Raw genomic sequence first — 16397 nt, 5'->3', positions numbered from 1 at the left:
CCTGAGCAATGCTGTGAAGTTGGTTAAGTTTATCTTTGGCCCTTCCCATCTCCTTTGAGCCCCCTCCTCACCTCCACTTGTCCTGTTTTCTTCCCTAAATTCCAACCTGTGTTCCATTTCTCTATGGACCTTTATTCTCCAACACTTCCCAATTTACTTTCATCTTAATAGGGGATTCACAAAAGGGAAGAAACCTCGATTGGATAGAATGCTATTATGAAGGAACAACAGGCCTAGACCCCAACAAACCATGACACACACAAAGAGCTACCTTTTGGCCATTTGACAATGTAAGCCTCTGGGTGTCCCCCTACCCTGCTCCTACCAACAGGAGCTCTGAAGATACTATAATCCCATGGGAGCATGGATCATGTAAGTCTGGCCCCAGATAGTCCAGGAAAGCCAACAGCTGAAATCCAACCCCGACCCCACCCAGAGCAGTCCTGGAAAGGCAGAAAAGGCATTCCCCAGAAGTGGGAGGGAACGGCATCCACAGTTTGCCCAGTCCTCGGTTCCCTCCTCTCCCAGCAGCTCTGGAACTTCGGCCCCTTTACACAATGAACTCGTAGACATGAGCCCCTCTGTGTATGCACTGAGCTCTCTCAGGGGACCTGGGACTATAGGTTGACATTTCACATAAACTAGGAAAGGGCCACAAGAGAAGCCTATTGTTTCTTCTCATATAAGTGACTACCCAGTGTGGCTAAAGGGCACCCTTGACCTCTACTTGTGTCCACTCAAAAATGCAACCCAGGGGTGCTTCTGTGTGTGGGATTGATGACCATGATCTCAGTTGCTCAGTGATCTCTCCTTCTGGGCTTGTTCCCCCCAAGATGGCAGCCTGCCCTGGTGAGTCTCTCAGCTCTTGGCTGCCGTGTGTTATGGAAGTGTAAATCCCGGACACGTGGAAGGAATGTGTTGATCTGTCTTTCGCTCCCTGGTGTCCTATCAGCTCAAGCTCCATATTCCTTTCCTCCTCAGGCACAGAAGCCCGAGCCACAGGGCATCAGGTCCCTCCCCCCTGTTCAGGACTTGCCTAACCAATCTGCTGTCACTGAGCAACATTGGGGCTGCCTGGGTGTCAACTCTGGAGAGCGTAGCACCACGCTGCCCTCTCAACCTCGCTGCCCAAACCCCAGGCCCCGACGGGCCCGAACCTGGAGGGATGGCAGCCGATGGGGGCATGGAAGACATTAGGAAGAAAAGGAACGGCCAAGACACTTTTTTCTTTAACAAGCATTTAACTCTGCATCAGGAGACGCCAACACAGTATTCTCTTTCAGCCAGGTCAGCATCTGGATCTCCACGCCAGCTGGCAGGGGAGGATGGGCACTGTCAGGAACTCATTCGCATCCGTGGGCTTTTGTACAGGACTTCCCTAGGCCAGTGTGCAAGGCTTACACCAGGGCACAGCCCAGCAAAGCTGAAATCCCCGGCCATTTGGCACCTAGAAAACACACAAACTGTTCAGTGTGGGAGACAGGGGTTCCCGGGGACAGCCCCTTGCACCACTTCTCCTCTGCCCTGGTTCCCTCCTGCCCCAGCTGACCACTGAGGATTAGTAGGGAGAGGAAAGAAAGGAATAGGACGTACGCCAAAAGTAACACCGATTCCGATCCTGAGTGAGGGCCAGGTATGATTTAGGACGTCAACTCTTGTTTGTTGGCCCAAGTTGAAGCATGAGTTTTTACTCTTTAATGGGGAAAATATAAATTGAGGAATTAAAAGTAGATCCCATTCAAGGTCATCAAGTGGGGTCCTCCCTAAATGAGCCATCTGGTATTTGTAAATAACCTGTTAGCCGCCAAACCTCTGCCACTATGTATTTCTAGCTCTACTTTAGTTGGTAAGGAAACTTGAGCCAAGGAAAGGTTTGAGTGGGATGCCTCTAGTACCAGAGTAAGGCAACAAAGACAGCAAGAAAGTTTGCTGATGCCTCACACTCTTAAGAAAAGTTCCCCAGCCCTGTTAGGAAGGGATTGTGGCTAGGCATGGTGGCACACTTCTGTAATCCTAGCTACCCCGGGAGGCTGAGATGGGAGGATTACAATTTAACGAGACCCTGTCTCCAAAATGATATAAAAAGGCCTGGGGAACTCAGCCAGGGGTAAAGCTCCCTGAGTTCAGTCCCCAGTACTGACCAAAAAAAAAAAGGAAGGGATGGTGGGTGTAATGCCAGTGCCAGTGGCAGACAATTTCAATTCTCAGGATGTATGTAGACCTTTCCAATCTGATTCTATGGGAGTCCTTGCCCAGCATGCATAGTCCCTGACAATCTGGTTATGTTGCTGCTAAGAACTCACCCGCTCACCCATCCACCTACCCATCCATTCATCCATTCATTCACTCATTCATTCATTGCAAAAAATATTTATGGAGCACCTAGCTTAGTGCCAAAAGGAGCTTTTACATTCTTCAGGCCACCCAGTGCCATCATAGCCACTGTGGGTTTGGCAATATTTTTTTCTTACATTTGATCTGGGTCTGACATTCAAGCACACTGTGCTTCTGTATTCAGGATTCCTCTGGATTCCACCCTGAAGATGGGAGCCACAGGCTCCACCAAGTAGAGGCAGAGAAGGGAATTGTGAGAGAAAGGAATGTGAGGAAAGGTGCTTACTTCTCAGTGTGGCCTCTGTCCAGAGTTCCTTGGCACCTGGGTCTGGAGCCACAGCTGCGGGGTGACCTCCAGAGGGAGGGTTGGGTGAGGCCCCATCCAAGGTGCAGGCCCTAGGCTGGTCCTGCCTTCGAGGGCTGCTTTCGGAGAAAGAGAGCTAGTTCCTGATTTTTGATCAGCCCAGGAGAACAAACTCGCTGGGAACAGGGAAAGGAGCAGTGTAAGAAATAGGAAAGAACTGGCTTAAAAACATTCACTGGGTTCCTGAGGTCAATGTTCTTTCCAGCAAAATGAGGGACATGTAGGGACCCCATAGCTGCCATGCCTCCCTTCTGGCCCCAGAGTATCAAGAGCATCCCCCAGGCTGTAGATTGGAAGTGGGAGCCACTTCTAGCATAAGTCAAAAGATGGAGTTTGCAGAGAGACCCCAAGAATGACCCCCTGCCCTGGCTCCAGGGAGTTTGCTTTTAGACACCTCCTAACCCAGCTCCAGGAAGACTGAAGAAGAAAACAGTGGCTTTCCCCTTTCCTATCCATATGTTGTCCTCCTGACCATAGCCTGCATTTACCCTCAGAACAAACTAGAAAGCTCTGGTCCCCTTCTCTGCACACAAGTGTCCCCATATTCTCACCTTTTCCTGACAGGGGCCAGGAGGATCTGTTGAAGGGCAGCTCCATTACAGCTCTTGGTAAGAGCTGAGGTAGGGTGGGATAAAGAGGGAAAAATGTCAGTCCTGGATAGGGGTAACTTGACATCTCTGTCATTTCCCAAGATCCTGACCACCATGGCCATATGGAGCCAGCGACCTTGAGCTAACATTGAAATGCCTCCCCAGAGTAACCAGAGGCTGCAGGTAGCAGGAGGGTGCTGGCCCATGGAGAGGGGGCTATCCCCAGAGTACCTCTAGCCACACACCAGGTGGGGAACAGGGAAAGAGGGTGCAGTAGCCGGAAGTGGAACCTCTGAGCCATACTTCCAGGTGGCCAAGCCCTGTCCTCCCGTTTCTTACTTCAAATCGGGACCTAAATGTGAAATGACCACTTCTCATTAAAGGCCACCTTCATCGCTGCCAAAAAAGAAAAAAGAAAGAGAGGAGGGAAGACTGCTGGAAATATGTATGTTCTAAATAACATTGCCTTTGATTGATAAACCCAAATCAGCCATTCTCCAGTACAGGCGTGGAGAATAGGATCTGGAAACCCACAAAGGGATTGAAATAGTTGTTGGATGTTGCAATGGGGCAGCATAAGGAAGGGCCATCCTTCAGCTCTTACCATCCACCAAGGCTTCATTCTCCATAGTCTGGTCCTGCCGGGGTGTTCTCTGTGGCCCTGATGCTCAGACTTCATTGAGCCTCCCAAGCGATGCCAACCCAATGTCTCACTGTTTCTCTTTGGCTCTTCTCTTGTGTTTAGGAAGATCCCTCCTGCGGCAGATAGCCCCATGCCCTCGCCAGCAGCCCACATCACCACCCCTGTTCCAGCATCCGTTTTGCAGCCTTTCAGCAACCCCGGTGCTGTGTATCTTCCTTCAGCTCCCATCAGCTCGAGACTCACCTCTTCTTACATAATGACATCAGCCATGCTCTCAGACGCAGCTTTTGTGGCATCGCCGGACCCGCGCGTCCTCATGTCCCACACCACAGCTTTCCCCCATGTGGCCGCCACCCTCAGCATCATGGACTCAACCTTCAAGGCCCCATCTGCCGTGTCCCCGATACCAGCCGTCATCCCTTCCCCATCCCACAAGCCATCCAAAACCAAAACCAGCAAATCCTCAAAAGTCAAAGACCTGTCCACCCGTAGGGACGAGTCTCCAAGTAACAAAAAGAGGAAGCCCCAGTCTTCGACTTCCTCCTCCTCCTCCTCTTCCTCTTCCTCCTCCTCCTCCTCTTCCTCCTTGTCCCTGCCGCCTTCCCTCTCGTCTCCATTGTCAGGGCCCCACAAAAAGAACTGTGTCCTGAATGCCAGTTCCGCTTTGAACTCCTATCAGGCGGCCCCTCCCTATACCAGTCTGTCTGTGCACAACTCAAACAATGGGGTGAGCCCACTCAGTGCCAAGCTGGAGCCCTCAGGACGGACCTCGCTGCCCGGCGGCCCCGCGGACATAGTGAGACAGGTGGGCACGGTGGGCGGCAGCAGTGACTCCTGTCCCCTCTCTGTGCCCTCCCTTGCGCTCCACACAGGGGACCTCTCTCTGGCCTCACACAATGCCGTGTCTTCTCTGCCCCTCTCTTTTGACAAATCAGAAGGAAAAAAGCGTAAGAACTCGAGCACTAGTAGCAAAGCCTGTAAAATCACTAAAATGCCTGGTATGAATAGCGTTCACAAAAAGAACCCACCCGGCCTTCTTGCACCGGTGCCCGAGCCCGTTAACAGCACCTCCTCTCGGCAGGTAAGGGACCTCCTGGCACAGCCTTCATCGGCTCTGGGGGGCAGGGGGAGCTGGGCAGTGCCCCTGCTTGGCCAGGTGGCTCAGACAGGTAACGCAAGCGTGGCTCCTTTTCTCGTTTTCCCTGTAGGCGACCTTCACCCTCTGCTTTGAGAGCAGTTTATTTAACAAACGCTTCACAGACTCTCACTGTGAGCTAGGCAGTGTGCTGAGCACGTTACAGCCATCACCCCATCTAGTCCTCACAGCCGTCCAGTGCAGTTGGTAGAATTGTTGTTGCCACTTTACAGATGGGTAAACTGAGGCACGGAGCGTTTGAGTTCCCCACTCCACTTTTGTTGATTTTTCTATCTTGGGTTTATCAGGATGATTTCATTAAAGAGTTCTGGTGTTAAGAAGTTTGATTTGATCTGTTGGAATCCCCTCAGGAAGAGCCCAAGGTCCAAGCAGGTTTAATGGCTAGGGAGTGGTAACCTGGTTTCCCAGGTCCCAGGAGATTGTTCTCAGTTCACCAGGCTGCCTGGATCCATGCCCCCTCCTAATGTAACTCTTTCCTTCCTAAAGGAAAACTGCAGCTCACGCCAAATACATGTATCATGAGGACTCTGGGAAAACGTGGGTGGCCCAGCTGGGTGCAGTGGCACACACCTGTGATCCCAGCAACTTGGGAGGCTGAGGCAGGAGGATCGAAAGTTCAGAGCCAGCCTTAGCAACTTAGTGAGGCCCTAAGCAGCTTAGTGAGACCCTGTCTCAAAATACAAAAATTACCAAATTACCAAAAATCCCCATTACCAAAAATAAACCAAAAATGTGGGTGATCCAAGAAGAATGTGTGTTTCATTCCCTTGGGCTCTGTTCCCAGTCCCAAATCCAGTCTGTCTTCTCGGGCTGGAGGAGCTACTTAGGAAAGGCCGCTACTACCCACTCCTCAGCCCAGCTGGTGGGAGGACCAAAGCCTGCCCAGAGACTGGAGTTCACCCTGAGGCCAGTGACCTAGAATTCATGGGCTAAACCATAAGGCTGGTCCAGGATAGGGATGAGGACTTTGGAAAGATGGGAGGCAGAGGTTAAAAGATGTCTTCATGTTTTATGTCACCATGTATGGGACTTGTTAAAACCCCATGAAGAACACCTCCTGAGGGAGGGGGAGTCACAAGTACACACTCAAACAACAGCAAGTTTGGAGCCCAAGGGGGCCAGACAGCTGCAACAAGGCCAAGGTGAGAGGAGTGCAAGATACAGGTCCTCTGTTAGCACCTGGCTCCATTCTGACCCCCCAGTTCCAGAAATAGGGATGGGGCCCTACCTGCAGACTAAACTGCTGGCCAGTGCTAGCACGTTTCAGGATGGAGGACACAGCCAGGGCTTCTCAAGCTGGAACGTGCACATGAATGTGAAAATGCATATTCTGCCAGGTGTGATGCTGCATGCCTTTAATCCCAGTGATGGAGAGGCTGAGGCAGCTGGATGGCAAGTTCAAGGCCAGCCTCAGCTACTTAGCAAAGCCCTAAGCAACTTAGCAAGACCCTGTCTCAAAATAAAAAGGACCAGGGATATAGCTCAGTGGTAGAGCGTCCCTGGGCTCAGTCCCCTGTACCAAAAACATGCACATTTGGAGTGAGCAGGCTTGAGGTGGGACTGAGTCTGCATTTCCAACACAGCCCACCATGTACCAAGGACAGTCACAGAGGAAGGGACATACCCACATGTCCCCAGTACTGCCATCCCAGGGCACAGAACCTGACTTCCAGACAGGGCCACTACACTACACTGGTTTGCTGACCATGCCTTGGACAGCAAAATCATGATATCTCACTCATTTTAGATAGAGTTCTAGCAGCTGACACGTGTGATGGTCTCTGTTCCAAGCACTTCAGATATATTAACTCAATAATTACCTGTCATTGCCCCCATCTTAGAGATGAGTCAACCAAGGCACAGAAAGGTTACCTAGCTCACACAGCAAATAGAGTAGGTCTGGGATTTAAAGACAGGCATTTTGCTCTGGAGTCAGGCTTTTGGCCTCCATGCTGTTAAGGGGCTGTCTCCACATTGAGAGACAGCCGCTCTCTTGGTTCTGGGATCTGCAGGACTGTATGAAATGCTTGGGTGACACAATGAATCAATCAAAAGCAGTGGCAAAAAAATCAGATGAGTCTTCTCCACCAGAGTGCTTGTCAGGAGGAGAATCAACACTGGTGTCCACCTCCAGGGATTTCCAAGTGTTGGGAAAAGGCCATGGCCTTTGGGGTGTGCACTGATGGTCTTAGAAGGTTGGGAGAGTGAAAGCATAAAGTTGAAAAATCCAAGATAAGCCTGTGCTTTGGGGACAACTTGAGGATCCATTGAATTATGTCTGGTAGATATAAGGCCAGAATTTGCTACCAGGATATTAAACAGACATGAACTGAGACTGTGTGTTGCAGGCAAATGTCTTTAGGCAAAGGTGGGTTGATGTTGAGGAGGATCTGTGTACAGGCTGAAAGCGCTAGTTGCCTTTGCAGCCAGGCCCAGTGGTGCCCACCTGTAACCCCGTTGGCTCAGGAGGCTGAGGCAGAAGGATCGCAAGTTCAAAGCCAGTCTCAACAACTTAGCAAAGCCCTAAGCCATTTAGTGAGACCCTGTCTCAAAATTAAAAATAAAAAGGGCTGGGAATGTGGCTCAGTGATTAAGCACTCCTAGGTTCAACCCCTGGTACAAAAAAAGAAAAAGCCTTGCCTTTGCAAACAAGTCAGGAACAAGGCACTGGCCCCTGATATTAGCTCCGACGATGTCCCAGTCCACCATGTGACAAGGACAGTCACAGAGGAAGGGACCCATCCACATGTCCCCACTACTGCCATCCCAGGGTCCTTCCCTTCCTGCACTTGCAGGGGCAGCCAGCACCACTGTGCTGATTTTCTGAATGCTGTCTCCTGGCCAGGAAACCTGACGCAGAAACAGGCCTAGGTGTTTTTAGCTACCAATGATCCATGGGAATCTGGGCTGGAGACAAGGTGGGTCTGCAACGTGGGTCAGAGGTAGGTGAACTTGTGCAGCCCACGCGTGGACACGGTGGGGCTCCCAGGAGAGACCAGCTTCTCACCAGATACTTCACCCTGACACTTGCAGTCTGTCCATCTGGGAAGCAAAAGTAGGAGTTCGCTACCATCCTGCTTTTCCTCTGGGAACCATTGTCACTTTCTGCCATTGAAGAAGGCTCATTTTGAAGCAGTGTGAGAGAATGAGGCCCGTGCACAGCCCTGCTCCTCGCCCCCAGCAGTGTGGTGTCGGAGGGACTTTCCATGGTGCCTCTGGTGTCTGAGTGGGCTTCACTGGTGTCTTTCAGGTTGGGAAAAATAGCAGCCTAGCTTTGTCACAATCCAGTCCTTCAAGCATATCCAGCCCAGGACACAGCCGACCGGTAAGTTACTGGGGGTCACGATGATCCACAGAGTCCACATCAGGGCAAAAAGAGTGGGCTGGGCATTGGGGTCAGAGGTCAGACCCTAATTCAAACCTCAGCGCTAGATAAGAGTGTGATTACCTGGCTCCCAAACCTAGCTAGGCCTTCTCGTTATTAACTTTACTCCTTGAACAAGTTACTTAACTTCTCTGTACTTCCATTTCCTTGTGTATAAAGGGGAGCCCCTCGTGGCCACTAACGCCGTATAAGGCTCTTGTGAGAATTAAATCAGTTTATTCACATAAAATCTCTGGAAAATGCCTGGCACGCAGCAAGCACACAAGTGTTAGCTGTTATTATTATTATCAGATGTGTGATCGTAGGCAGATTGCTTCTCTAGGTCTCGTTTTTTTTCATCGGTTAAGTGCCAAAATTGGGCTGGCAGGGTAGCCTCGTGGTAGAACACTTGCCTGGTACACATGAGGTCCTGAGTTCAATCCTGAGTGCTGAAAAAAAAAAAGAAAAGGAAAGGGCAAAATTGATGCTTACGTCCTAATAGCATTGTGAAATTTAAATAAGATGATGTTGATTAAAGGGCTTACTCGTGACATTTATCAGTCTGTGCTTTCTCAAAGGCCTGGTGAACTGTAGTTGTCCTTCAAGATGTGGTTTCATGCTAGGCATATTCAGGATAGATTTAGCAGTTTTTATGAACTTGAGGTGTGAGAGTAGTCAACGTACAAGCTCAAGGATATGATTTTTCTCAGTGGAGTTTGTGTGTATGTGTGTGTGTGTGTGTGTGTGTGTGTGTGTGTGAAGAAAGCAAGGAGGGTCAGGGGTGGGGTTGTGCCTCAATTACATGTCATGTTGTTTTGGACATGCAGTCATGTTTTATAGACACTAAAGAGCAACATGTTTGTGTTTTGCCCTTTGAGATTTTCCCACAAATCTTGGGTAGAGTTTAGGGGAAAAAGATTACGGGGAAACTTTTTGTATCCCTAGATGAAAGGCTCTCCCCACTATTTTGAGTGGCTATGGGCCTCTTTGCACTTGAGCCTCTGCAGCCTATCATCTGTGCTAGTCTGGGAGGGTGGCGCCTCTATGCTTAGTCAGCTTCTGTGGTGGGTGGGCCCCTGGCAGAGGTTGCTGAGTGTGTCTAGAGAATACATTTTCACCCTCACCAAGCATGTGTCCATAGCTCCAGGTCCCTTGCTGAGAAAACAAATGCTGGCTGTGAGACTTAGTAAATATGGAATAATACCAACAGCTACTACTTGGTGAGCACTGTCTCTGCAGCTGTGCTAAGCCCTTTACATACTGTACGTACATACTTGTAACAACCCCATGAGGGACAAGAGTGTACTCTTGTGATAGATGGAGATGGCTGTCCTAAGAAGCTAAGTAACTTGAACCCAAAATCTTGCTTCTCATAAGCCTCTGTAATTAACCCAAAGGTCTACTCCTTCCTTAGATAATTCATTGGGCCATCTGTAGGTTACGTAGGAAAAGGTGAACCAAGAGAGGGGGAAAAAAATGAAGACATCACTTATTCCAGTCCTCTCTCCAGGAGAGGAGTTCCAGGAATGTCCACTGCATTTGTCCCTGTGTTTTCCTCCAGTCCTAGGATCATGGTGACTACATAACATATCTGGAGTCCTTTATAGCCATCACCTCATTTGCTTATTACAGCTGTCCTTTGCCATGTACTGGAGGTAGGATGTTATCCTTTCTGTTATGGTTGAGAAAACTCAGGCTCCATCCTTGAATTTTCATGAGCTATCCCAAATGTATGGTTTTGAAACAAGTTTTTCTTTTCTTTCCTAGAAGAACACAAACAGAATGGGCAGGATAAGGACTCTTCCATAGCAAGACTATGAAGCCACTTCCAAAACAATTCCTGGTTGTGATCCCACCCCAGGAGGCCATGGCAGGAGGAGGAGGGAGGGGAGTGGGCCCTTGGGGAGCGTCTCTTCCCTATGCCCGGCCTGTGGCTCTGGCCTTTCTTCTTCTTCTTTTTTTTTTTTTAATGATGAGTTTTTTCATTGTTGTTGTTTTTGAAGAAACAGAAAAAGGCAAAAGAACATGGATTTGAAACTTTCAGAAAACAATACCAGTGTTTTCTTTCCATTTTTCATTTGCCACATTTATACATTCTTCCAAATTTGGGGTCACTTCCCTCACTCCTGATGCTGCTACCCCACCATAATTTTGCCCCTGCCCTGAGAGCAGACATCGCAGAATGTCAGTTCTGGGTTGGCGCTGTCTGAAGCTCTTGAACTTTAGCACATGCAGAGCTCTTCCTCCTTGTTCTCTCCCACCGCATCCCTCCCATCCCCAACCTGCCACTCACAGGGCAGGAGGGGCCCACTGGCCATCAGGAGTGGCTGGCTCCCACCAGTACCCCCTGGACAGCATGCTGGGGAAGGGGTTTTGTTAGGGAGGATCCTAAGAGGAAAGAGCCAGAGGGTATATGGGTGCCCTCAACAGATTTCTACAGCCCAGCAGGCAAAATTGAGAACATTGGCTGCTTAATGACCTGGTTTTCCAATACCAGTGTCTAGCTGTACAGCCCAGAAAAGACACACAGGGGAGAAGCAGAGGGGACCTGGAAGAGTGGCAGAAAGCAGAACCTGGCCAGTAGGAGACAATGTCCCTTAAAAAATGGTGGGGACCAAGTAACTGTGATGGTCTGAGCTTGTTAGGAATCCATTCTGCAGAATCCCTTCCAGGGCACGGTGTGCAGGTTCCCAAAGTTGAGTGAGTCAGAGATGGAGGAATCCCAGGGGAAAGGCCACTGAACCAAAAAAGTCACTCCATCAGGAAGCATGGTGATCTTCAGCTAAAGGTTCTCAAGTTGCCCTCTGGGGACAGGAAAGATCCTCAAGGGGAAAGCCTCCATGGAGGATCATGTATCAAATCCCTTGTGAAAATAAATATTAGCATTACCCACCCATGCCCAGAGGGGAACTTGCATTGCCCACCTACACCCAGAAGTGAGCGTGCATTCGCCCCAACTCAGACAGCCACCCCTGAGAAGGAATGGTAAAGGACGTGCCATCTCTTAGTGAAGAGCCATTTGGAAGAGCTGAAGAGAGACATTGGAGCATCGCAGCTATGAAGTTTTTCACAATGGAGTTTTGAAAGAAACAGCAATACCATAAACTCTAATAAGGAATCATCATCAGGAACGGAATTCCTAATGTGAAACAGGTGTTCTGTGCTATTAATTAATCTTATAAGTTTGCATACAACAGAGATGCTAGGAGGTTCTCTTTCATCCTGAAATCAGAAATACTAGTCTCGAGGCTGGGTGCAACCCCCAATCCCAAGGTTTTCCTTTATTTTCCCATCCCCCAACCCAAAGATCAGACTACTGTTAAGTTTCACCACACGATTGGAATCTGCAAAGGTGGGAGGCTAACGGAGTGATCTGCATTGATGGAATTGCACTGACAGTATTTCTTATAGGATTACTAAAATTTTTAATATAAAAAAAGATTTTTTTAAAAATCAGGAGTTGATATTAAGTACCAGGACATTAGTTCAGATGATTTCATTTTTATTTCAACAGTGTTAAAAGTGCACTTATATGCTGGTTTATTTGAGTCTTGGAAAAAAGAGACTGCAAATTGAAGGGACGATTGTTAACTTTTTCTTTTTAAAAAAAAAGGTTAAGGCAGATTTTAAGACTTATAAATGTTTAAGAAATTATAAACAAGGTTAGACCCTTTGAAAAAAAAAGTTTAGAAGATATTCTTAAAGTAAATTTTTATAGTGTTAATTTTGTAATAATTTATGTTTTACTATATTACAGAGCTAACTGACCAGAATAGTTTCAGAAACAATATGAAACTTAGGAAAGTTTAAGCAATGTTTATATTTTTAAAATGTTCTTTGAATTATGTTTTTATTGTATGTTTCTTCAGACCGAAAAGTATGTACATATCTTTGTTATTTTTGCACAATTTTTGTCTTGTTCGGTTTTAGAAGTCTGCTGTTTTTTATAATTTATTATGAGTTTTAAAACTTGCAGGAGTAGAAACAAAACCAATCTCAGCAACAAAATAACCCTCTGATTTATAAACTTTTACACTCGAAGAGGGAAAACAAAGGTTGAGAGATGAAGTGGCTGCTTCTGAGAAATAATGTCTCAACAGGGACTGAAGGAGCGGGTTCAACATTTTAGCTCCCTGCGTCTTGAAATGGAAGCTGGAATAAAGAGGTTCCTCACCAAATGCTGCTTACTTTCTTGAAAAACTGGCTCTGACCAAGGTGAGGACATTTATGGATAACTGAGCAAAAAGGGAAAACCCACGGTATTTCTTCTTTCGCAATCAACCACAGGTTTACTTTGTATTGATGTATTAAAAACTTGCAGCTTGAAAAGTGGAATGCAAATAAAGGTTTTCTTTGGGGTTATTTTCATGGAGTTCAACTGGACCAGCCTATAAAGCATCTTTAGGGTGGTATCCTTTGGGTCCTTCTGTTCTGCACACCCCCCAACAGCCTTCTCTCCCAGCCCCTTGACTGCACACACCCCTATTTGCCTGAAGATCTCCTGACTTGTCGCCAGCCACAGAGGCTCGAAAGCTCTGGTTGTTAAACATAACGCAATGCATAGACCTGTCAGCCATAAAAAAAAAAAAAAAGAAAGAAAGAAAAGGAAAAAAGAAAGAAAGAGGAAAAAAAAAAGAAAAAAGAAAAAAAAGCGACTTGGATAACTTGTATGCCTTCTTTTGTATCAATGTACCAATTGTAAATAATGCTGATCAACCTTTGTAGAGAATAGTTTATACAGCATATTCTATTATTGCTGATTCTCAGTGAACTCTTGTTTTAAAAAAGGAAAAAAAAAGAAATTTTCTATTTACACCTTATATTTTGTTATGCTGTTGGCCCATGGCACTTTAACAAAACTCTGTGGGTTTTAGGTAGCTGGTCAGTCATGGGGTACATTAAATAACTGTTGTTGCACAGACAAGAATTTGCACCTGCTCATTTGTCCTTTCCTACTACCGATTTTAGAACCTTTTCCAGAAGAATTTTGAAGAAAGCATGTCCAATCATTCTAAACAAATGCCACACTTGTGGAGTGGGTTTCTTTTCTACGATCCATATTTTGTAACACTAAGTATTTTCCTTCTTTGTCCCGCACCTTTATGTATTAGCACTATCAGATAGAATTCATTCCATGCCTGTGATATTGTAAGCAGAATAAATGTAAGGAGGTGTAAATAGTAAATTCTATGGCTTACAGTTTTAAAAAGAAAGAACAAATATGTATCTATTGATACTGCCACGGTTCAGCATCAGGCCTGGAAATATTCTCCAGTAAGCGATTGTAATTATTTTTTTTTTGCTTTTTTTTTCTTTTGTAACATGGCTTTGTAAATAAAATAATTTATATGTTTGTAAAAAAGAAAGAAAGAAAGAAAGTCTTGGGGTTTTCATAAATTCTAAACTTTTGGTCTGCCTTTCTTTTCTTGTGGGTGACAGCACTGTCACCAGAAGAGCCTTCGCCCTAGAACATACGTTTGCAGCAGGAGATGACGGGGATAGTGAATTCATTGGGCAAATATTTATGGAGCCTCCTCTCTGTGCCTGCCCCTGAGCTAGGCGCTGTGTGTTCAGTGAAGAGAAACAGACACAATCCCAGCTGCTCTCTGGAAGCTACCCAGTCGGGGAGAGAGCAAATAAACACATGATCAAATGTGTAATTACAGCTTGTGGCCAATGCTATGTGGAAAGAACTGAGTTTTATGGGAGAGAAAAAAACAAGAGAAACTGATGTGAATTGAAGAGGGCAGATCTAGAGGTCTCTAAAGAAGGGAGCATCCAAGGTAGGAAAGCTTGGTAAGCCCTCAGGGCATAAGGAAGGGTCCGCCCTGGACACAGCAGAGACAGAGAGATGGACAGAAGTTAGGGACAAAGTCACATAAAGCCTTGTAGAATTTGGATTTTGTACTAAATTCAGAGGGAATTCTTTGAAGGGCTTTAAATAAAGGCATGACATGATCTATTAAAAAAGTGTTCTAGGGGCTGGGGTTGTGGCTCAATTGTAAGGTGCTTGCCTAGCATGTGTGAGGCGCTAGGTTTGATCCTCAGCACCACATAAAAATAAATAAAGGTATTATGCCCATCTACCACTAAAAAAGATTTAAAAAAAAAGTCCATGTGGTCCCAGGATAAAGACAGGAGCTATGAAGAGAAGGGAATTGGCAGAGCATGGTGGTATACCCCATAATCCTAGCAACTTCTAAGGCTGAGACAGGAAGATTGAAAGTTCCAGGCTAGCCTCAGCAATTTGGCGAGGCCCTCAGCAACTTAGTGAGACTCTGTCTCAAAATAAAAATGGCTAGGGGGGCTGAGGTTGTGGCTCAGCGGTAGAGCGCCTGCCTAGCACGTGCTAGGCCCTGGGTTCGATCCTCAGCACCACATAAAATAAATAAAGATATTGAGTCCAACTACAACTTAAAAAAATAAATATTTTTAAAAAATGTTGTCATGACCTGTTTTAAAAAAATGGCTAGAGATTTGGCTCAGTGATTAAGCACCCCTGGGTTCAATCCCCAGTACCAAAAAAAAAAAAAAAAGAATAGGTTCAAGATACATTTTAGATATTAAATTAACATGACTCATTTGAGGAAAGAATGACTCCCAGGTTTCTAGTAGAGCAATGGTGTTGGGTGGAGATGGGAAAAACCAAGGCAGGAAGAGATTTTTTTAGGGGGCCACAGGAATCGTGTTTAGTGAAGTTTGGGAATCCCATTATGTAGTCTCCACATGAGTGGCCCAAGGTGATCTCTGAAAACCGTTCAGTGTTCACTTGACCCAGAAAACCCTACAAAAATCATGCAAGTTAAGAGGTTCCAGTCTTCATATTCACCTCAGGAGCTCAGTGAAACTGCCCAGCCCATCAAACGTAGGTCTACCCAAAAAGCCACCAAGTATCTGAAAGACGTCACCTTACAGAAGCCATGTGTGCCATTCCATTATTACAGTGGTGGATTGGGAGGTGTGCCCAGGCCAAACCTTGAGGCTGTACAAAGGGCCAGTGGCCCCCCAAAAAAGGTCTGAATTTTTGCTACACATGTTTCATAAGGCAGAGGGTGCTGCTGAACTTAAAAGGTTTTGGTAGATTCTGTGGCTACTGAGCACCTCCAAATGAACGAGGCACCCAAGATGCACATCACACTTTCAGAGCCCAGGCTCAGGTTAACTCAGACACAAGCTCCCCCTCCCACATCAAGATGATCCCCACTAAAGAACAAGTTATTTTTAAACCAGCAGAGGAGGTTGCACATAAGAAAAAGATGTTCCAGAAGAAACCAAAGGAAAAAAATCACCTGGGAGTTTGTCAGTATGAGCGAGACCCTGGGTTTAATCCCTGGGGGCGGGGGAAGGTGGGTAAATTCAACATCAAATAAAGGTAAATAGGAGTTAATATTAAGTTTTGTTTTATACTTAGATGTTTGATCATGTAAGAGATGACAGTAAAATGTGTAACTGTCCCTGATGCTGCTTTATCAGGAAGGCAAGGTGCAGACACTATCGGCTGGTCTAGGTTGGCACTGATTTGGGAAGCAGGTTCATGGAGGTTATTTAGAGCCATAGGTATGGTTGAGTGAGGTTGCTTAAGAGAATGTAAAGGGAGACAAGCAGACATTGGGGAAGTTGAGTAGAAGCCAAAAGCTGGCAAGGATAAGCACTCACTGAGAAAAGAGAACACAACAGAAAGTGATTCCCTGGAAGCCAGGACTTTAAGATGTTCAAGGAGCAGTCAACTAAATCAAATACCACTGCAGTGTAAGAGAGAGACGGAATGTGTCTGGGGTTTTGCAACACGGAGGTCATTGAAACTACCACACAAATTACCACAACTTTGGTGGCTTAAAATCACAAAAATGTATTCTCTCACAGTTCCGAAGACCAAAAGTCTCTAGACTTCCAAAGGCTGTGGAGAATCTTCCCTCACCTCTTCCAGCTTCTGGTGACTGCTGACA

At 46.7% G+C, this 16397-nt stretch overlaps 1 protein-coding gene across 8 annotated transcripts in view; it reads left to right on the top strand.

Annotated features, from left to right (window-relative positions):
- Positions 1-14163, top strand: part of ATXN7L1 (ataxin 7 like 1) — a 241486-nt gene extending 227323 nt beyond the window's left edge. For 4 of the 8 annotated variants that reach the window (XM_081283611.1, XM_081283616.1, XM_081283613.1 and 1 more), the window contains 2 exons: positions 982-1287; positions 4034-8328. In XM_081283611.1, the coding sequence (XP_081139737.1) occupies positions 982-1287; positions 4034-5162 (1435 nt within the window). In that variant the 3' untranslated portion in view covers positions 5163-8328. The other 4 variants (XM_081283610.1, XM_081283615.1, XM_081283614.1 and 1 more) reach the window with 4 other exon arrangements.
- Positions 14164-16397: the final 2234 nt, after the last annotated feature.

This window comes from Spermophilus citellus (assembly GCF_964194105.1).
Source record: "Spermophilus citellus genome assembly, chromosome: 3".
Lineage (NCBI taxonomy): Eukaryota > Metazoa > Chordata > Mammalia > Rodentia > Sciuridae > Spermophilus > Spermophilus citellus.
The sequence above is the reverse complement of the archived record's forward strand: the minus strand, read 5'-3'. Positions and strand labels throughout refer to the sequence as shown.